This window comes from Trypanosoma brucei, chromosome 11 (assembly GCF_000210295.1).
Source record: "Trypanosoma brucei gambiense DAL972 chromosome 11, complete sequence".
Lineage (NCBI taxonomy): Eukaryota > Euglenozoa > Kinetoplastea > Trypanosomatida > Trypanosomatidae > Trypanosoma > Trypanosoma brucei.
This window is the reverse complement of record NC_026744.1, coordinates 2,428,409-2,449,356: the sequence shown is the minus strand read 5'-3', so window position 1 is coordinate 2,449,356 and position 20,948 is coordinate 2,428,409. Positions and strand designations below refer to the sequence as shown.

Genomic DNA, 20,948 nt, shown 5'->3' with positions numbered 1-20,948 from the left:
ACATGGACAAGCACACCTCAAGAACAACTCTAACGCATGCAACAGGTAGGGCACAATGGCTCACCGGACCACGCAACACACGTGCGGGAGCATCATTACAACTGAAAAAGGGGGCTGGAAAAAGAGTACGAGGAAAACAGAAAATGAAGTGGGCAATCCATTGGCACACACATGAACAGTGGGTGCTTAGACCCATTTTCCTAACACGGCCATCAACGCAGCGCCAAGCCAAAGAGCCGCAAACATCCCAAAGCATCTGAAGAAACGTCTTACCTTATCCTTCCCAGCATGTTTCTGCATATCCGATGGGAAGTCACTCAACATGAGGCAGAAAGCAAGGTACAGCAGCATCCCACCACACACAGCACTGGCGACCGCCTGTGCAATCACGAACGCGGTTCCTACCATCGACACATTCCAAATGGCAATCGTGCCAACGGCAATTGCGGTGCCCAGGGGCGCAGAGACAGAGAAGAGTAGTGCAAACAGCATTTCAAGCTTCAAGCTCAACTCTGCATCCACCAGACGCGCGCCCAGAGCAAGGCCCTCCAACATCTGATGAAATGCCAGAGCCACAAGTAAAGTTTTGGTCTCCGCATCTCTTGCGATACCGACTGCCAGCCCAATGAACACACTGTGCACAGTTACCGCAAACTCCATAAACATTGCAGAGACGAGGCGTCTGGTCCTCGACTGTGGCATGCCGACAGCGTAGTGGCAGTGATGACCATCGTACGCATCAAGAGCAGCCGGGGCCGCTTGAGCTTCTTCGGCATCGGGTTGACCCTCAGGTTTGTTGGTGCTGGAATCGCTCTTGTTTGTCACACGTGCGTCAACAATGACGTCCACCATGTGCAACAGCAACGCTCCAGCCACAGCAAACAGAAATGCATATGCCTCATATGATTCGCGAAACGACTCCGGAACACAATCTTCCTGTAGCTGCGCTACAGCTTCATTAATCATGTGGATAGTCGACACTGACAGTAGCACTCCAGCTGCAATGCACTTGCCAAGGACAAACACAAACGGAGGAAGCCGCAGTGCCGGCACGTACTTTCCGATTATCGGTATCAGCGTGCCCAGAAACGACGCAATCAACACAACAAAGATCGCCACAACATGCAGTCCAATGGAATACGTGCCATGACCACTTTCACACCCGCCGTGACTGTGCCCATGACCTTCGTGGTCGTCCGCTCCGTGGGTGTGATCGTCATGATGATGATGATGGTGATGGTGGCCGTGGTCATGCGTGTGATGATGCAAGGCGGGCACTTGGCATCCCATAGACGTTAGCGTCGTCTGTAGGGAAGTGATATTCGAAAGCAATGCACCACATTCGGTGGTCTCGTTATTAACGTTAGCCATCGCTCTGACTGTATCACAAAAAGAGGAAGTGTGTTTTTGCTGAGATTAGCTAAGGCAGCACCAACCGAAACCTGACTGTCACTTTATGGTATCTACGCACACCAAAAAGAAAAAGGTGAAAAAGGGACAGCAAACATAGAAAAAGAATCAATGGGCAAAAAGGGTAAGAAGGAATGCTTAGCGAGAGCGTGCAGAAACAATGGGGCACTAAGGGATGGGAACAGCAGCAATGCGATACATTTGCCACCATCCCATCCACAACTGCGCACACACAGACACACACCAGCACCAGCACCAGCACAGAAAGAAAGCAGGGGAAGAAATAGTCTCATGTGGAAAATAAGCCCGTCCGTCGTACCCTCTACAGTCAGATATCCGCTAAATCACTATTTAAATATACGCGCAGGCAGACACTCAAACGCGCATTGACGCACACAGAAACACATGCACACACATCCATACGCATGCATATATTCGTACACCACGCGTCTGCAGCTTCGTCCCCCGCACCAGCACGGTAGAGTAACTACGAGGATGGTGGGCATTGCTATTTAAAAATACTAATAAATGAACAAACGAACATAAAGTAGTAAAATGTGGATGTACGCAGTTGTATATTGTAACTAAATCAAGGACAAGCGTAAACACAGCACATATGCTCATGTATGTACTCGTGCAGGTCCCTCCTGAAGGCAGGGTAGATGTTTGGAAACATGTACGCAACACACACGCATACAAACACGTGAGCAATTGCTTATGCTTCGCACCGCTAAACATCTGACACTCAGTCCGCATACGCTCAAACCTACGCACACACGAAGAGCACAACTCCTCTCACTCCCAACTCGGCGCTAGCTCAAGAAACACACACACGTATATATACATATACATATATGTATGTACATGCACAAGCACACCTCAAGAACAACTCTAACGCATGCAACAGGTAGGGCACAATGGCTCACCGGACCACGCAACACACGTGCGGGAGCATCATTACAACTGAAAAAGGGGGCTGGAAAAAGAGTACGAGGAAAACAGAAAATGAAGTGGGCAATCCATTGGCACACACATGAACAGTGGGTGCTTAGACCCATTTTCCTAACACGGCCATCAACGCAGCGCCAAGCCAAAGAGCCGCAAACATCCCAAAGCATCTGAAGAAACGTCTTACCTTATCCTTCCCAGCATGTTTCTGCATATCCGATGGGAAGTCACTCAACATGAGGCAGAAAGCAAGGTACAGCAGCATCCCACCACACACAGCACTGGCGACCGCCTGTGTAATCACGAACGCGGTTCCTACCATCGACACATTCCAAATCGCAATCGTGCCAACGGCAATTGCGGTGCCCAGGGGCGCAGAGACAGAGAAGAGTAGTGCAAACAGCATTTCAAGCTTCAAGCTCAACTCTGCATCCACCAGACGCGCGCCCAGAGCAAGGCCCTCCAACATCTGATGAAATGCCAGAGCCACAAGTAAAGTTTTGGTCTCCGCATCTCTTGCGATACCGACTGCCAGCCCAATGAACACACTGTGCACAGTTACCGCAAACTCCATAAACATTGCAGAGACGAGGCGTCTGGTCCTCGACTGTGGCATGCCGACAGCGTAGTGGCAGTGATGACCATCGTACGCATCAAGAGCAGCCGGGGCCGCTTGAGCTTCTTCGGCATCGGGTTGACCCTCAGGTTTGTTGGTGCTGGAATCGCTCTTGTTTGTCACACGTGCGTCAACAATGACGTCCACCATGTGCAACAGCAACGCTCCAGCCACAGCAAACAGAAATGCATATGCCTCATATGATTCGCGAAACGACTCCGGAACACAATCTTCCTGTAGCTGCGCTACAGCTTCATTAATCATGTGGATAGTCGACACTGACAGTAGCACTCCAGCTGCAATGCACTTGCCAAGGACAAACACAAACGGAGGAAGCCGCAGTGCCGGCACGTACTTTCCGATTATCGGTATCAGCGTGCCCAGAAACGACGCAATCAACACAACAAAGATCGCCACAACATGCAGTCCAATGGAATACGTGCCATGACCACTTTCACACCCGCCGTGACTGTGCCCATGACCTTCGTGGTCGTCCGCTCCGTGGGTGTGATCGTCATGATGATGATGATGGTGATGGTGGCCGTGGTCATGCGTGTGATGATGCAAGGCGGGCACTTGGCATCCCATAGACGTTAGCGTCGTCTGTAGGGAAGTGATATTCGAAAGCAATGCACCACATTCGGTGGTCTCGTTATTAACGTTAGCCATCGCTCTGACTGTATCACAAAAAGAGGAAGTGTGTTTTTGCTGAGATTAGCTAAGGCAGCACCAACCGAAACCTGACTGTCACTTTATGGTATCTACGCACACCAAAAAGAAAAAGGGAAAAAGGGACAGCAAACATAGAAAAAGAATCAATGGGCAAAAAGGGTAAGAAGGAATGCTTAGCGAGAGCGTGCAGAAACAATGGGGCACTAAGGGATGGGAACAGCAGCAATGCGATACATTTGCCACCATCCCATCCACAACTGCGCACACACAGACACACACCAGCACCAGCACCAGCACAGAAAGAAAGCAGGGGAAGAAATAGTCTCATGTGGAAAATAAGCCCGTCCGTCGTACCCTCTACAGTCAGATATCCGCTAAATCACTATTTAAATATACGCGCAGGCAGACACTCAAACGCGCATTGACGCACACAGAAACACATGCACACACATCCATACGCATGCATATATTCGTACACCACGCGTCTGCAGCTTCGTCCCCCGCACCAGCACGGTAGAGTAACTACGAGGATGGTGGGCATTGCTATTTAAAAATACTAATAAATGAACAAACGAACATAAAGTAGTAAAATGTGGATGTACGCAGTTGTATATTGTAACTAAATCAAGGACAAGCGTAAACACAGCACATATGCTCATGTATGTACTCGTGCAGGTCCCTCCTGAAGGCAGGGTAGATGTTTGGAAACATGTACGCAACACACACGCATACAAACACGTGAGCAATTGCTTATGCTTCGCACCGCTAAACATCTGACACTCAGTCCGCATACGCTCAAACCTACGCACACACGAAGAGCACAACTCCTCTCACTCCCAACTCGGCGCTAGCTCAAGAAACACACACACGTATATATACATATATGTATGTACATGCACAAGCACACCTCAAGAACAACTCTAACGCATGCAACAGGTAGGGCACAATGGCTCACCGGACCACGCAACACACGTGCGGGAGCATCATTACAACTGAAAAAGGGGGCTGGAAAAAGAGTACGAGGAAAACAGAAAATGAAGTGGGCAATCCATTGGCACACACATGAACAGTGGGTGCTTAGACCCATTTTCCTAACACGGCCATCAACGCAGCGCCAAGCCAAAGAGCCGCAAACATCCCAAAGCATCTGAAGAAACGTCTTACCTTATCCTTCCCAGCATGTTTCTGCATATCCGATGGGAAGTCACTCAACATGAGGCAGAAAGCAAGGTACAGCAGCATCCCACCACACACAGCACTGGCGACCGCCTGGTTTTTGGTTGCTTTTTATATATTTTTTCTTTATTTCTGAATCGTTGTTATATTTTTTTAATTATTATTACATAATTTATTATTATTATTTTTTTTTTAAATTGGTCGTATAGTTATATGTTTTTCAATTTTTTCGATTTCTTAATCCTTTTTTTGTGGTTGTTTCTTGGTCGGACCTTTTGCTTAGAAGCTCCCTGCTCTGTTATTATTTGACTGTAGGTGCTGTGTGAAGAAATGTGTCTGTGTTTGTGTAATTTTTTCTTCCTTGGAACGGGGGGGGAGCGGGATGTGAGAGATTTTTATTAAGGGTGAAGGAAAAGTATGAAGATATACGCTTGAGGATGGTTGAAACCTTTCAATGGCAAATATTATGATGCAGTTGCTAGATATATATACATATATATCTTTTTTTGTTGCTGTGCCACTTTGTGAAGATTACCTCAAAGAATAACTGAAAAAGATATGTTAAAAATAAGGCAAGGCAAAGGAGGGCACACGTGGACGAGCATTTATCAAGTTGAGGCTTTTTTTGAAAAAAAAATGTATGAGGAACATAAATCTCCAACAAGCGGACACCAAATAACGCCAAAAGGGGGGGAAAACAAAAATACATACGAGAATGTCTCCTCCCAAATATTACACTTATCTGTTAGAATGACGTTAAACTAAGCCCTTCTTTTGGATATTAACCCCGGTAACGACGCCGTAGAAAATAAACACACACGTACACAAAGAGTAAGAGAAATAGCAACAAAGACGCGGCCTCACTTCAACACGTGAATATGAGTTGCGAATTGGATGAGTAATGATTTCCCTGCTAATATTAAACTGTCTCTTTCAGGTGCTGCCACTTCGATTCCCTCCGACATTTTCCTATTTTATTAATCTCTTCTTTTCCCCTTCTCCCTTTCTGTAAAAGTTACTTTCACTCTCCATTCCACCATTTTATTCGTTGCGTTTTCTGTTATCTCTCTATTTCGTTTTCTTCAGGTCTTGATTCATCTATTTATTTCACCCTTCACGCTGATTTCGTTGCATTTGACCCATCACTGATGTGTTGTGCTTGTTAATAATTTAAAATTTTTCTTGATACAATACCTGCCGATATGCTTCAGTCCCTCGAGTTGTGTATGTGTTGTTACTCACACACCTTCGAAAAAAATAAAAATAAAATGAGAGTCCCTAAATGTAAAAATAGCATAAGACACCAAAAACGAATTAATAACAGCAATGATGAACATATCATTATAAGTAATAAAAAGGAATACACACCAGGAACAACAGATCATCCCGCTTTCCATCATTTTGTAAATAAAAACAAATAGAAGGGGAAGGAAGGGAAGTGAGGAGATTAGGATCAGTACGACGGCTTCCCCGCAACGCTAAACTAGCGAATAGGGTTTCAAAAGATAGAGCTATAAAGAGGTTACCGCCTATTTGTGCAATTGATTTTTTTTTCTCAAAATCGTTGCCCATAAAACTTTTGCTTATTCATTTTCTTACTTGTTTCGCATCGTCGCTATTTTAGTGCCATTTCAGTACCTTCTCCCCCACCTCTCAGAACACAGCGTGTGAGCATAACATCCCTCAATCCCTCGCTTATTTACTCCTCTTCTCTGATGCGTCCGCTTCAGCACGACACGCCTCTCACGCGGTAAAGAGTTCATTTTCCGTGCGATACTATTTGTTACGCGTTAACCCACGTGCGAACATATTCAACTCCTCAAAGTTAGGGGGAGTGAAGAAAAAAAATTAATGTAAATAAAAAGTTACGTTACCTAGTGCCACTTGGACAGCAGCGCCATCACACCGAAGCCAACCCAAAGGGCCACAAACATTGCAATGCGTCTCACAAAGCGATTCGGCGTCCCGACACCCGCGTATATGCGCAGATCCGTTGGGAAATCAACGAGAAGCAGGACAAAACCGATGTAAAGCAGAATACCAGCACCAATGGCATTGACAATGGCGCTCATAGTGGCGTAACTGGAGCCGGTAATGCTTTTGCCGCCATCCCTCATGGTAACGGCACCGATAGCCGTACCAACAGGAACAGAAATGGAAAAGAGGATGGCCAAAAATAACTCCAACTTGGCTTTCAGCGACGCCTCCGCCAACCGCGCCCCTAAAGCCAGGCCTTCAAAAAATTGATGGAAGGAAAGAGCCACAAGCAGCACTTTGGTGCGCGAGTCGGATGCAATACCTACGGAAAGACCGAGAAAAATACTGTGCACCACCAAACCGAATTCCATTAAGGCTAGGGCCATAACACGCCGCGCACCGGTAAGCAGCGCAGCGGCTTCACCACGGCTTCCACAGCACCCGGTAGCACCGTACGCAGGTCCCGGAGATGATTGGCAGCAGCCGTTAGTTTCACATGATACTCCTGGTTGAGCCGTGCAACGCTTCATTCCGCATTGAGTTGGTGGAAGAGCCGCCGCCGTCGGCACACTATCAGCCACTTGCGGTGCGCCGTCGGCTAATTTCTCCTCTTCCTTACGAACCGCCCAACCCTCAAGAAGGAGGTCCATGGCAGAGTCGAATGAATGCATCAGTAAAGCCGAGATCAGCATAAACAGCAAGCCGAAAGCGCTGTACACTTCCATACTCAGCCCGTGTGGGATACACTTCTCCATGAAGCTGTGTAAGCTGTGATTGAGCAGTGTTAACACGGCAACTGACATAACAACACCTGTGGAAATACACTTCGAAACAACAATAAGAAACGGCGGCAGCTTGAATCGTGGCACATAGTTCCCGGCAATGGGAAGAATTGTCCCAAGGAATGACGCGATCAGGAGAATAAAAATGGCTGCAATGTGAAGCCCCATCGAGTACGACCCTGCGGCTGGAGCGCAACCCCCCATGTCGTGCCCCTCATGGCCCTCGTGATCACCATGATCACCATGATCGTCATCGGTGTGAAAGTTAATCCCAAGGTTCGCTCCAAGCATTTTACCCACACCTCGCCAAGCTCACGTATATGCAGAGCCGCTTTCTGTCTCTTAGGTGACGCGATTTAGCGACTCCCTTCACTTTCTTCCTGCTTTGTCGCTGTGCCAGCTCCTCTTTAACAATTCTTCTTTGTCCAGCAAGTGAAACAAAAAGTGCCTGCCCAAGATTATCCTAGGTGAAGTTCGCGTCGATAAAAAATGATCCTGAGCTCAATTGACAGTAACACGTGGCCTCTGCGCACTTACGCTACGTGCTTACTGCAACTAACTGTAATCTGATTCCCCTCACCCCTTCCACGCACCGGAGATAAGAGACAGTCCGTTACGGGACAGGGAATGCAGTACGGCAAAGCAAAGGCAAAAAGAAAGGAGGTAAGAGTGAGCTGCCCGAAGGGGCATAAGTAATCCGAAGCCGATTTAACGGCTTTCGGGGGGATCGTTCAACACACATTAACGGGGAATAGAACACCGTGCGGGGAGACAGTGGGGCATCTCTGCTTAACAGCGGCACGAAAGCGTGTGGAAAATAAAGTGTGACGCAAGACCAGCAAACCTTACGGCGCAAAGCTAAGGGAACCAGCTGGTTTTAACTCCCACAACTACTGGAAGCTCAAACAAAATCAAACGTAAAAACCTTCGTTACGCACATACATGTATGGATCGTAATTTACACAAATAGACACAATACTACTCTTGAGTCGTGACCTCAACTTGAGGGAATGACGAAAACGCTGATGAGAGATTCGACGGGTCAACACACTGCAATTCTCATGGGAGCTGATGACCCCCGGGGCTTTTTAAAGCATCCTCCCTGTCAAAAGTGCCGACTTCACAACCACAAGTGTATCATAAAACAGCGGACAAACTGGAATAACCGAATCATTCACTTTGACACAAAGACAGCAAAAGTTGTATCGGCAATGCCATCCCGTAGAGAAGGTGGTGTGGCTCATGCCCACGCTCCCAAAGCGATAAAAATAAAAAATAGCCATGTTGCACCTTATTTTCGCCTAACAAACATTTTTTTGTTGTTACAGCGCCCCCCGATCGCTACCTGCAGCAGTTTTTTCTTTCTTTACAAAAAAAAAAAAAGAGGCCGCCATATGCGCATGCTAACCCCATAACTCAACACTTAGATCAATGGTTGTTAACTGTCGTATATACCTAAGTTCTTCATGATCCTCGAAAGGACAGCCTTGTCCTCAATAGTACGGTAATGATGCAAACGGACGTAAAGGTTGGCGTGTCCCTTCACAGCCTTCCGCAGTTCCATCGTATAACGAACGATGTTCCGCATTGGTAAGATTGCACTTACCGATTTTCCGTCCTCCTGGATATCCACGGTAACCGCCTTGCGCTCATTCAAGGAGCTCACTACCTCGCCAATGTACGTGGGTTCAGATAGGTGCACCTCCACCTCCATCATAGGTTCAAGCGCAGCCAAAGTCGTCTTCGGTGCCGCCTGAAGGAGCTGAAGTAAAAGTGAACGCGCGGCCTGTGCAAGCGGCCGATCTGTTAGCTGTGTTGCAGCCACCCTCCTGAACCCCGTCAACACCACTCGGACGCCGTGAAGCGGGAGGCCGGCAAGTGGCCCCAGGAGGAAGCATTCACTCAAGGCTTTGTTAAATACCTCAGTTATCAGTCGCAGCTCTTCCACAGCATTGCGCCGACAGTCATCCATGCGGCGGCGTCGGTCACCGCCCCCCTCGTTCGCGGAGGATGATAAAAAACTTCCTGCAAATGCTTCGTCCACAATGAATGAGCACACTTCACTGGGGCCACAGACACCCTCATCATCTAATAGTGGCTGCAACCTAAGTGAGCACTCAATGTATGGAACTTCGTTATTTGTTACAATAACATTCTTGAGCTCAACCGGCTCGCGCACTACCTCCCGATATTCGATAATAGCACGGAGCAGACGGCACTTCAGGCCGTACGAATGCTCCAATCTGGACATAACAATTTCCAGGTGAAGTTCACCCATACCACTGATAACTATTTGCCCAAAATTGTTCCTGCTGACCCGCAAACTCGGGTCCTCGAAGCTAAGCTCTTGCAGTGTCTCCTCCAGGAGGGAAATTTGGTGCTTGGATGCGGCCTCAATAGAAAAGGAGATAACTGGTGATGGGGCATCAATACCTTCAAGCGTAAAAACCTCCTTACCACAGCCTGCAACTACAGATTGAGCGTGTTGCGGTTCACGATAGAGTGTTGCCCCGGTTTTGGTGTTCCGCATGAAAGCAGCACCAATGTGCCCGGCAGCGAGATGAGGAACCTCAACCTGATGATCTGCGTGCATGACATAAAGCTTTTCGATATTCTCGTGACTGTTGGAGCTGTTATTCACAAGTGTCGTTCGCGCTGTTATTCGGCCACTGTAAACACGAAAAAAAACTAAAGGTTGCCGCTGACCTTTGGGCCCCATTGTGTGGATAACTTTGAACGCGAGTGCGAAGAACGGAGCGTACGGTGCGGTTGTTGCCGGTGGCAGTTGCACCAATTCCCCATCCTTCGTGTAGCCGTAGAGCACACGATCTTGCGGAGAAGGTAAGTAATATGTGATAGCATCAAGAACCGGCTGCACCCCCTGGTCACGCCGCGATGCACCACATAGCACGGGGATTACCGGACGGGGTGAGTTGTTCTGCCGGAGTGTCTGCCTCCGTATGGCCGCACGCAGTACATCACATGGTATGGCGTCCTCCGCCCTTTGTTCGTCACCGCCAGTTTCGTCAAGTGCTGCGATAACCGCGTCTGCGAGCGAGTCGTCTACGCTGGTTAACGTGGAGAGGAGGGCGTGCCGGGTGTCGCGGGCCGCTTCAACAACGTGAGGTGGTTCGCTCCGATGCGCTCGTAGATCACCGACGATGACGTTTGAGCCGTGGTCACCACTAAACCGATAGCTCTTCAGTTCCACAACATCAACTACCCCGTCAAAGCTTCCATCCTCCCGGCTCAGCGGAAGCTGAAGTAACAGAGGTTCCATTTCCAACTTTTTTCGAATCGAGTTGACGCACTTTGTAAAATCAGCGTTGTACTTGTCCATCTTGTTCAAGAAAGCTATGACAGGCACACCAAACTTCTTACTCTGCCGAAGAACCGTATAACTCTGGGCCTGAACACCAGCGGACGCATCGAAAAGAGCAACCACACCATCCACAACACGCATGGCTCGCTCCACTTCCACTGTAAAGTCCACATGACCAGGGGTGTCAATAAGATGGATGCTATGACCACGCCACTGAAAAGACACAGCCGCTGACTGAATGGTTATTCCACGGTCCATCTCCTCTTTCATAAAATCCATTGTGGTGGTACCACTATCCACATCACCCACACGTTTCACAGCTCCGGCGTAAAAAAGCATACGTTCAGTGGTTGTTGTCTTTCCGGCATCAATGTGTGCAACTATCCCGATGTTTCGTATCAGTGCTGTAGATGCATCTGGGAATTTGCTCTTGTCACCCTTAAGCCCAGTTGAACAGCGAGAACACCAAAGATGGGGAGACTGTGTGAGGCACCGAAGTGCCGAAACAATCGCACTACACGATGGCGCTACCACCAACCGTACATTTGGAGCACACCGGAACCCTTTCATTGCTCCCTGTGGAATCCTCATTAGGCAGAAAGAGAGTGAAATGAAAAGTGAAGTAAAATAATATAAGGAGAAAAAAACCTTGCAACTCAGACCCTTTTTCGAAAAGGCAACCACCCCCTGTCTCTGTGTGTGTATGTGTGTGTGGATCTCGTATGGTCTGATACGCCCACCCTACTAAGGAGGCTACCGGCAATAATTGCCTTTACAAAAAGTTAATCAACCACGCGGCTGGTACTAGGTACTAAGGGAAAGACAATGGTGGACTTTACTGCAAAGATTTTTTCTTCTGATTAGAGAGAGTCCACATCAGCACAAGAAAGTTAGGGAGAGGTAAAGGATGGGAACGTGAGGCGGGCTTACCGTCGTGGGAAACCGGCACGGGGCAGCGGCGGGTCCGCCACCAGGAGGAATCCCTTCAACATATCTTTGACTCGAAAAAAAAGGGCAAAAAGCATATGTCAGCCAGTTTGGTGTGCCAGTAGTGTTTATGCTTGCCTTCTCACAACATCCTCTTCCACAACGCTCTTCCTCCTCAACTTCTAATACGAGTATATTTCTCCCTCCTCACCTTCGCATCTTTCCCTTCAGCCTCCAACTTCGTTTACATATTCCCCTGCAGCTACGTCTTTGTTGTCAATTACGCTTCTGACGTCGATTCTGGTTTCACTCTCATATTAATCTGTCAACCCTTTCTCTCGCTTATTTAGCGTATGCTGAACGTTTTCGGATTATCATTTACCAAATATGGCCTAACAACCATTCGTGTTAGATTCGGCAGCCTTAATCTTCTCCAGCCGCTGCGTGTGACGGTCCTCCCCGCTGTATGGTGTCTGCAGGAACGTCATGATAATTTCCCTGAGCACAGCCGGCCCCGTCGTGCGCTCTCCGAGGCACACGACATTTGCATCGTTGTGCTGTCTTGCCATGACCGCCGTATAGTGGTCGAAACAAAGCGCAGCACGAATTCCTGGGACTTTATTTGCCGCGATCGACATACCAATTCCGCTGCCGCAAACAAGAATACCGACGTCCGCCTCGCCACGGGCGACCATCCGTGCCACATTGAGGGCGTAATCGGGGTAGTCAACTCTCTCCAAACTGTGCGGGCCAATGTAGACAGGTTCAAATTCCTCACCTGCTTCCCGCACGTACCGCACAATGCTTTCGTGAATGGGGAAGCCGATGTGGTCAGCACCGATAGCCACCTTGCGCGTCATTGTTGATTGTAAAAGGAAATTTCTTGCTTGCCTGAATGTATTTTAAACCCTGTTCAGCCTTTCACCGCCCAGTGCATGCACCCACAAACAAAAGGGAAAGCAATATATGTATTGCTAAACAGCCTGTAAGCGATAAAATGCAGCAAACACAACTGTATGTACAAAACAAGGGATACAATTGGAGAATCATTACCAAATGTTGGCAGTGTTCTCAGCCACATACGCTACATAGTAAATGGTGGTGGTGACTTCGGTGAAGGTTGAAAAGGCGCAAAAGAGGAATGGCGTGCCCTCCCCATCGCATGAACCTCACAAACTCTTCGATTGCAGGCGCTTTGTCGGGTACACGGCGAGTTTCTCAAGAGGATCCACGTATATGTATATACACGTGTACAAATAAATATCCGCTTGCTTGTGGGTTGGTAGACAACCCCTTACCTCATAATGGTCCACCGTTACGTAATGGAAAAAAGGGTAAGTGAGCAGAGGAAACGGAAAAATGACAATCTCACTTCTCCTTTTTCTCGACAATCACGCAAATCCTGCGGTCACAACCCGCTTCCCCAACACACAAACACACACACGTATACGTTCCCTCGTGTTTCAGCCTGTCAACCTACAATTTTCAAAACCAACCAGAAGATATAAGGAAAAGAACGAACACGGAAAGGAAAGCAAAGCAAATAAATGAATGAATGTGAGTAAGTGTGGAAAGTAATAATCCCCCTCAGACTGTCGCAGGAATACACCCTTCGTAACTTTATTTCATTCGTGTTTCGGTCGCGAATCAGCTACGTGGAAGAGTTTGCACAGGCACTCATATCATACGAAGGGAGCAATGGTGACTCTATAACAACAAAGGTAATTCTCCCACACATGTGTGCATGTCCTTCCCTCACGCTCAATCACAGCTTAAACCGCACTCAGCCGTCGTTCACGTTAAGTCGACCACTTTTTTTTTTGGAGTGGGGAGGGGTGGGGCATGTTGAATGCGAGAAATCAGTAAACAACAAACGGAACAAAAAAGGAGGAACTCACGGACACTTTGCTCCACCTTTTCGTGGGAAATACAAACACACACACGCGCATGTATATATTTCTTGAGGTCCACTGTGTCCAGTCTCACATTTCCGGTTTAATACCATTACCTGCTACCACCGAGCCCATGCTAATTAATCTCGCACGCCTTTGACATGTTTTTCCCCTCTATGGCTTGCTTTCGTTCCCTTATTTATGTTACAGATACCCTACTTTTCGCCAGCGCGAGTTCCCAACAACCTGCTACAGGCAACCTCACCTTAAAACTCCACACGGACGCTACCCGAAACGGACACCCTTTTCCGGATTGCATCTTACAAGCCGAATAGCCAGCCTTTTCCCTCCGTCCTTGTGTACTGATGTAACTCAACCACCAGGAAAACTAGCAGTGCACGGGTGTATGCAATATATAGATATAGACATAGATAGCGCGCATAGAGCAGCCAAACTTCACCTTCGTCACGCCATGTCCGGAAGAAAGTAATCAGGCAACAGCCGGAACAGATACAACATTACACTCTTCAACTCGGCGAATGGCACTTCGGTGCAGTAAAATAGCGTCTCCACGTAGCGCTGGCATGCCCCGTAGTGCCCCACCCAGAAGCAAAGAAGTCGGAACATGTTTCGGAAAAAGCACCCACCATAGCACCTGTAGTACAACTCAACAGCGCCAAGTGGCTTACAGTGGCCGTGTAGTAGAAATGCAGAGCATCGGAGGCGGCCATCCTCTGCCTTACAGTGGCACTGACCATCAGAAGCAGCACGATCATCATTAAAGCACCTTCCCGGGCCCCACCTGTCGCCACGCCTCCTTTTTTTCACACCTCGACCAAGGGCTTCTCGTTCCTTTTTCCACTTCTCATAGCCTACCCGCGCCAGCGGCTTTAGCTTTTCCAGCACACCGCGGACGGCACCGGCGCCACCTAAACAGGCAACGCGAGCAAAAACTAAAATGCAAGTTGTAACCACACAAAGACGCCCAGTACCGTGGATTCTCTCCGCGTTCAGTGGCCCCAACATGCCGTATACTAGCTCATGCGGCTCCCGGAGCAGAGTTTTCTCGAGCTCCGAAAGTGACTTATAGTGATCTCTCTTCTCGAAAAGAGGCTGAACAAGATGCGGAGGCGGGCCCACCAGCGGCAAGTCAATCTCACCCATTACAATTGCCCGGTCGGTGTCGTCAAAAAACACGGGAAACGGTCTTTCCTCCAGTGAAAAGCGGTGCGGGCTCCGCAATAACAGTTGCAACATATCCCATAGTGTCAAGTGAGCGATATGTCCAAAAGAGGAGGAACGTGCATTCTCCAGCGCTCGTGTTGGATCGGGAGTCGAAGTAGGCGCATCGACCGCTTTTCCCAGTGCCTTTTCCATTCGTTGCATCTCGCTGATAACTACAACGAACCTCCTTGAACACGCGGTGATGTAACTGAACCGGTGCGGGTAGCCGGTTACGATGTCTCCAATACGAGAGGAAGAGCTGAGCGACTCGCCCGCATCCACCGTGGCTTCAGTGACCGGTTTCCACATGTAATTTATCTTAGACCGCAGCCCTGGAGTCAACGAAAGCAGGAGGCTGCGCATAAACAGGTTGGTGTCGCACCCGTAGCCACGCAGGCGACGCAGGAGCACTCGAACGAAAGGTTCATGCTCCTCTCTGTCAAGTGGAGGAAGACGAATGAGTTGCTCTACTTGCCCTGACCCAACATGTAGCTGACGGGAATGAGATGAAACCGTGACTGCGGGATCGTTGAGGTGGGATAATTCCACGTTCCCTATTACATACTCTTGAAGAAGCATAAGGTTATCATAGTGATATCGAACGAGTTCTCCAAGCAAAGAGAATACACTTTCGATCCGCTTCGAGGGAGTGAGAGAATCACTGAGCCCAGGCACGAATGTAGCGTTGTACACACGGTGCTCTAATATAGATCTCATGAGAATATCACCAATAGCTGTTTGTGGTTCATTTGGAGAGCTCCTACTCACACAACCAAAGGAAAAACACCTAAGATAACCCTCCAGTGCGTGGCAAGCTGTCGTCTCAACACAGCTGTCCTCACTGCGATTTGCTAGCATCTTAGCTACCTTAAGCGCCAATGGAGCGGCCTGACTCAAAATGTCACCTTGTTGAAGCATGGAGCACTCAAAACGGTCCTGGGTGTTCAAGAATTCCAACACACCGCGCAACAACTCCAATTTTCGTATTGTTTCCGCCTCGTGATGATGAGTTTTTTCGTCTATTCCTTCTTCAGTATCCGCGTTCATGTGGCCACTGTTAGGTCGCCTATACGCCTCCTTGTCCTCTCCCGGTCGCATGGCAGATAACAGATGTCCCTCTTCGCGTTCATCGTCACTATCAGCCTCACTGTCACTGCTGTTACTGTTGTCGTCCACACCGTCCTCGTTCCTGTGGTATTTCTCCGCAGCGTAGCCGCGCTTAATAGTGCGCTGCTTCGGTGCTCTTCTGGCTTCCCCAGCGCCATTTTCAGGTATTAAAAAGCGAGGGAGAAGCCGCAGTTCTTGCATGTGCTGCCACTGCTCAAGATACGGAGACAAAACTTGACTGTCACCGCGAGGTTGGAATGCCCTATCGTAGAATTTACTCGCTACCTCAATCCACTTGCATTCCTTCATCGTCCGCCACACATCTCCGACGAAGAAGGTGGATAGCATGACATTCAGTACAAAAATGACCTCACTTTGCGCACCAACAATTGCATACCTGTTGTGTAATGTAAGGGGAACCCGCATTACTGGAGAAAGGAAGTTCCAGAAGGCACGGTTTTTCTCCTCAAAACTCTCTTTCGCCTTTTTATCAGAGGGTGGTCCAAATCCACAAAGAAGCACACGGTTGTCGTCTAGTTCCTCACACAGCGTCAGATCGCGGAGTCTCCATCTTTGCTTAGCATCCACACAACCAACAAACCAACTAAAATCTATACCTGAGCCGGTCGTCTCAACAGAAATTTCAGACGCACCATCATCATCTTGATACAACGCCGCCGAAACACCCAATGAGGGCTGCAGGAAGGCCCGAAGTGTATCCACCACTTCAACCGGCAAGGTTGCCGTTGGACTAACAGGGTTAGCGCCCACGCTGCTGGCATAATCACGAACACGGCCACCCTCCCCGCGGTCAACGCCATTACCATCTGCTACAAAAGGCTGAAGAACATTGGGATCACCGAGACCGTATTCGGTCAAACCGTTTACGTCCAACCCTCGGGTGGTAATCGGGGTTGCTGCTCTAGCTTCATTCGGGAGCAAAACAGGGAATGAGTAACCGGCAAGTGAGTTTGAAAGATTTTCGCTGCCAAGGGCCATGCGAAAGCTGTTCGGCTCCGTCACTTCACACAACGCCACCAGGCGCTGTACGAGTCCCTTCTCACCAATGAGCCACAAAACGTTGCTATCGATGACACGTTGGATGCGTTGAAGTGGAAGCAAGGTTTCGGGAAAGAGAAGGCGGTGTGGAACGGACTCCCTCTGATCAAGCACTACACCAGGCACAATCAAAAGAGAAACAACGCGGCATATAACAGCCAGCACCACATCGTCACCGACACGAATGAGTTTCTGCAACGCCGGAACCTTTGATATCTCTAGCACGGGTCCTACGCAAAGAAGGAGGTGCTCCAGCATCATCAAAGACACCAATCTCAACTCTGGCACGTTAGCAAGCTCGAGTAGTCGGAAAAACAGTCCGGGGTATCGGTCGTAATAATACCAACCAAGTTCGTTGTGGCATACCATTAGCTCCGTTAGAACACGTAACATTAAATCGATAGCACCGACAAGGTGGAAGGGAGTCGCGTCTCGTGAGTCCGCTCTAAAGGGCGCTTGGGGAGAACTATCAGCAGCCCCATTCGGCACATTAACATCGCACAATAACGTCACGAATAAGTCAATACCACCGAGGCCGACGAAGTACGCCAATAGATGCGGCTTACTGGGGTCGAAGTAAGCGGTGCAACCCTGAAGATAGCGATTCACTTGAACAAGGTTACCGGACCGCCATTCTGACGTAATGCCTCTGAGTAGAAACAACTGCCCAGCGGAAAGCGCGTCGAGTGCCGACTGCCAATCTGCCTCTTCCACTTTTCCCCCTGACGAGCACTGGGCCCAAGGTGGTACACAATCCAAACGCACGGGTACCTTGCCGCCGAGCTTCCCCCGAAGAAACTCAAATGCGGACATCCCCGCCTCACTATCCCTGGTTACGAGGAAAGAAGATAAATTGAAATCCGGGAAAACAGTGTAGAGGTGGTGAAAACGAAAAAAAAAAAACGATGAATCACTCTAAGTATTACCGACAGTTCCCCCGCGGCATTCCAAGTATTCAAGATGAGGGAAGTGAATTAATTACACTTTTACCGGATGTGTTCCGTTTTTTTTTTTTTTGAAGCATCGAAAGGGTCAGACACAAACAGAACAAGTCGCAACTACCGAAAATGGTCAAAAAAAAAAGCAGTAGAGTAGTTGGCACAAAATACGTCGAACTACTACAAGCACAGCAGACTACTCCACATAGTACTATGTGAAGTGAGGCATCGCACCGCAGGGTGGTGGTGGGGAGGAACTTACTCCTTGCAGAACGCAAATGAAATAACAATTGCATGTTATCCTCCTTACATACGAGTACGTGCGTTGTCCACACTGGGTCCCACCTCGTAATGCAACGGGACACGCCGTCTACGAAACGACGTCGAATAATCAAGTCCTCAGATCCTTTCTGACGCTCCACCGCCCTCTGTTGCCACTTCTGATGGTTATACGGTAGGTCTAACCCTACACACCAATCTCCCTCACCGTTTCAGCATTTCCTTCGTCGTGCCCACAGATTTTTATCCGTTGATCCCCTCTAATCCATCACGCCTATTCTATCAAGTTCACTCTTTGGTTTGCAAAACCTTTATAATAAGTTTTCCCCTTCACGTGTCAACTTAAATATATTTTGCATCCTCTATCAATATATGGATTGGACGGAACCTTTACGGCGCGGTGGGTCCTTATCTTTGCACGGTCCGGGCCCCAAGTAGACTGTAGTCTCTTCGCGTGGTTTCGCGGATGTTTGCAGCACCACTTCGAGTGGTTTGTTTTCCATTGGAAGTTGTACCGGTTCAGCTGGGGGGAATGACGGATCACCACGAAGTGAATTCAACTGTGGGTACTCGGCAGGCGCCCCGCGAGATTCCACCTCGCTCGTTCGACTTTGGTTAAGGTCGTGGCCGGTAGTTATTAGCGCATTGCTTCGCCTCCTCCTCAAGGAATATAACTCCACCGCAGAGGCTGATCGGTTGGGGGGTGCAAAATCCGACTGCGTGTTTGTTCGCCGAAGGTCGCCAGGGGAAGGCAAATCATACGCCCGCTCACTGTTGCAGGGAGTACTCATAATTGACTTCGCTGGGTGTGAGGCATCATCGTTCGTGGTGCTCGGCGGCCTCCCCAATCGACGGAGATCAACGGTTTCCTCCCGAGAGGGGACCCCTGAGGTACGGTGCTGAGGCACGGTGGGGCACCGACCCTGCATCTCCAATGCGGTCACGCGGGCTTCCAGGGCACGATAGTTCTCCTTTTGCCTCGCAATTTCCCGTCGCAGCTCATCAACAAGGCTCTCAAGGGCCTTATTTGATTGTGCGAGTTCAAATACGGACATTGGGGAAGCATCGTTGGTCCCCTGATTAACTCGCGCATCGTATGAGGCACTGGGATCCAGTCCTCTACTCGAGCGTTTTTGAATGTCGCGATGCTTCTCCTGGGACCTGTCGGTGGACGTCGTATGGGGAGGGACCACATAGCTTTGGTCTCTCTGAGAGTTAGGTTCTCGACCGATTTGAGAATTACTTGCTGATTGCCGTGACTGGTTCTCAGAGTTCTTCCGAGAAGAGGTACGCTCGTGCTGCCTTCGGTTGACGGGAGTGGTGAGAGCAGAGGGAGTCGCATTTCGTGAACTCGCTATGCGGGAATTGCTCCGTGATTGGCGTCTCGATTGCGCGCGGGAGGCACGACGTAGACTCTTTGTGGCCATGTATGCGTCGCGGTCGTCTGGGCCGACATATATAGGATATTGGCCTTGATAGTCTCTCTCCTCATTTCCTTGGTCTATCTGTTTTGCTATACTCTGACAGGCATCAGTCACTAGGGCCATAAGGATAGTGTTGGATTTCTGTATACTGTTAATGATGGTCCACGCCTCATCAGGTGGAAGCTTCCAGCCGTATATATCCAACAGCAGCATCGTGCGGTTCTTCCTGAGCGAGGAAAGCACCACCGCGGCTGACTCTGGGGCAGGGTTCATAAAACCCAAGAAGAGTTGAATGAGGGAAGTATTCCTTGCAATCACCTCACCGTACATCTCGATTGTTTCGCTATCAAATAAATTGTGGCGAAGGTTCAACCGCTGTATATTGCATGTGGTTGTCATCAAAGCTCTGGCCAGTTCCCTGCCACCGCTTGCGCCAATACGGTTTGCGGTAAGATCCAGGGTTGATAAACTGACGGTAACCGGAATGCACTTGGCAAGCTGTACAGCACCCTCGTCGCGTATGGTGTTGTAACCAAGATGAAGGTGTTTCAGTTTCCCAGCCTGACGGATGGCCTGTCCAAGGTACGTCGCGGCATCAGCTTCGATCTTATTATTGTGGAAGGAAAGTTCTACAATATCACATAAGCCATTGCTTAGAGCGGCTGCTATAGGTATAACACCCAGTTTAGTGATTTCGTTCTCAGACAAGTCAAGTACTCGTAGTCCACAACCACTTCGAGAGAGTACATGCCCAATAACAACAGCTGCTTGGTCCTTCAACTTGTTCCGCCCGAGCCTCAGCTCGCGCACAATTCCAGGGTTCACCTCTATTGCCTCAAGCAATGCCTGAAGTCCATTCAACCCGAAGGCGTTTCCCTCCATGATCAGGGCGCGGACGGTGTGTCGAGTGGTCTGCAGTGTTTCGGCAATACATTTCACATCGATATCATTAAGGTGCACGGTTCGGTTGGAAAGACACACCTCTGACTCATTGTTATCCAAGGCGTACACAAACTCCAATGCACACTCTGCGTGGTCGCGTTTGCACGCCTCGATGTAAACAGAGGATGCTTTCGAATGCATTTATGTGCTTTCTCTATGCTACTCTTGTTAACAGCCGCTGCTTCACTTGCTGCCGCCTAATTCGTGGAAGGCGGTGTTGTGAGATGCTGCGTCCTTCAAAGGGACCGGTTTT

General features: G+C 49.0%; 7 protein-coding genes across 7 annotated transcripts; all 7 read right to left on the bottom strand.

Annotated features, from left to right (window-relative positions):
* Window positions 1–186: 186 nt before the first annotated feature.
* Window positions 187–1,371, bottom strand: TbgDal_XI10070 (cation transporter, putative; the record flags this gene model as incomplete). Its single annotated transcript, XM_011781850.1, has 1 exon — window positions 187–1,371. The coding sequence occupies one exon, from the start codon at window positions 1,369–1,371 to the stop codon at window positions 187–189; it is 1,185 nt and encodes a 394-aa protein (XP_011780152.1).
* Window positions 1,372–2,458: 1,087 nt separating this feature from the next.
* On the bottom strand, window positions 2,459–3,643 carry TbgDal_XI10060 (cation transporter, putative; the record flags this gene model as incomplete). Its single annotated transcript, XM_011781849.1, has 1 exon — window positions 2,459–3,643. The coding sequence occupies one exon, from the start codon at window positions 3,641–3,643 to the stop codon at window positions 2,459–2,461; it is 1,185 nt and encodes a 394-aa protein (XP_011780151.1).
* A 3,053-nt stretch (window positions 3,644–6,696) lies between these two features.
* Window positions 6,697–7,872, bottom strand: TbgDal_XI10050 (cation transporter, putative; the record flags this gene model as incomplete). Its single annotated transcript, XM_011781848.1, has 1 exon — window positions 6,697–7,872. One exon carries the CDS (start codon window positions 7,870–7,872, stop codon window positions 6,697–6,699), a length of 1,176 nt encoding a protein of 391 aa, XP_011780150.1.
* A 1,147-nt stretch (window positions 7,873–9,019) lies between these two features.
* Window positions 9,020–11,494, bottom strand: TbgDal_XI10040 (elongation factor G2-like protein, putative; the record flags this gene model as incomplete). The annotated part of the gene is made up of 1 exon (XM_011781847.1): window positions 9,020–11,494. One exon carries the CDS (start codon window positions 11,492–11,494, stop codon window positions 9,020–9,022), a length of 2,475 nt encoding a protein of 824 aa, XP_011780149.1.
* A 728-nt stretch (window positions 11,495–12,222) lies between these two features.
* On the bottom strand, window positions 12,223–12,690 carry TbgDal_XI10030 (ribose 5-phosphate isomerase, putative; the record flags this gene model as incomplete). The annotated part of the gene is made up of 1 exon (XM_011781846.1): window positions 12,223–12,690. The coding sequence occupies one exon, from the start codon at window positions 12,688–12,690 to the stop codon at window positions 12,223–12,225; it is 468 nt and encodes a 155-aa protein (XP_011780148.1).
* A 1,497-nt stretch (window positions 12,691–14,187) lies between these two features.
* Window positions 14,188–17,925, bottom strand: TbgDal_XI10020 (hypothetical protein, conserved; the record flags this gene model as incomplete). Its single annotated transcript, XM_011781845.1, has 1 exon — window positions 14,188–17,925. The coding sequence occupies one exon, from the start codon at window positions 17,923–17,925 to the stop codon at window positions 14,188–14,190; it is 3,738 nt and encodes a 1,245-aa protein (XP_011780147.1).
* A 769-nt stretch (window positions 17,926–18,694) lies between these two features.
* On the bottom strand, window positions 18,695–20,836 carry TbgDal_XI10010 (hypothetical protein, conserved; the record flags this gene model as incomplete). The annotated part of the gene is made up of 1 exon (XM_011781844.1): window positions 18,695–20,836. One exon carries the CDS (start codon window positions 20,834–20,836, stop codon window positions 18,695–18,697), a length of 2,142 nt encoding a protein of 713 aa, XP_011780146.1.
* Window positions 20,837–20,948: the final 112 nt, after the last annotated feature.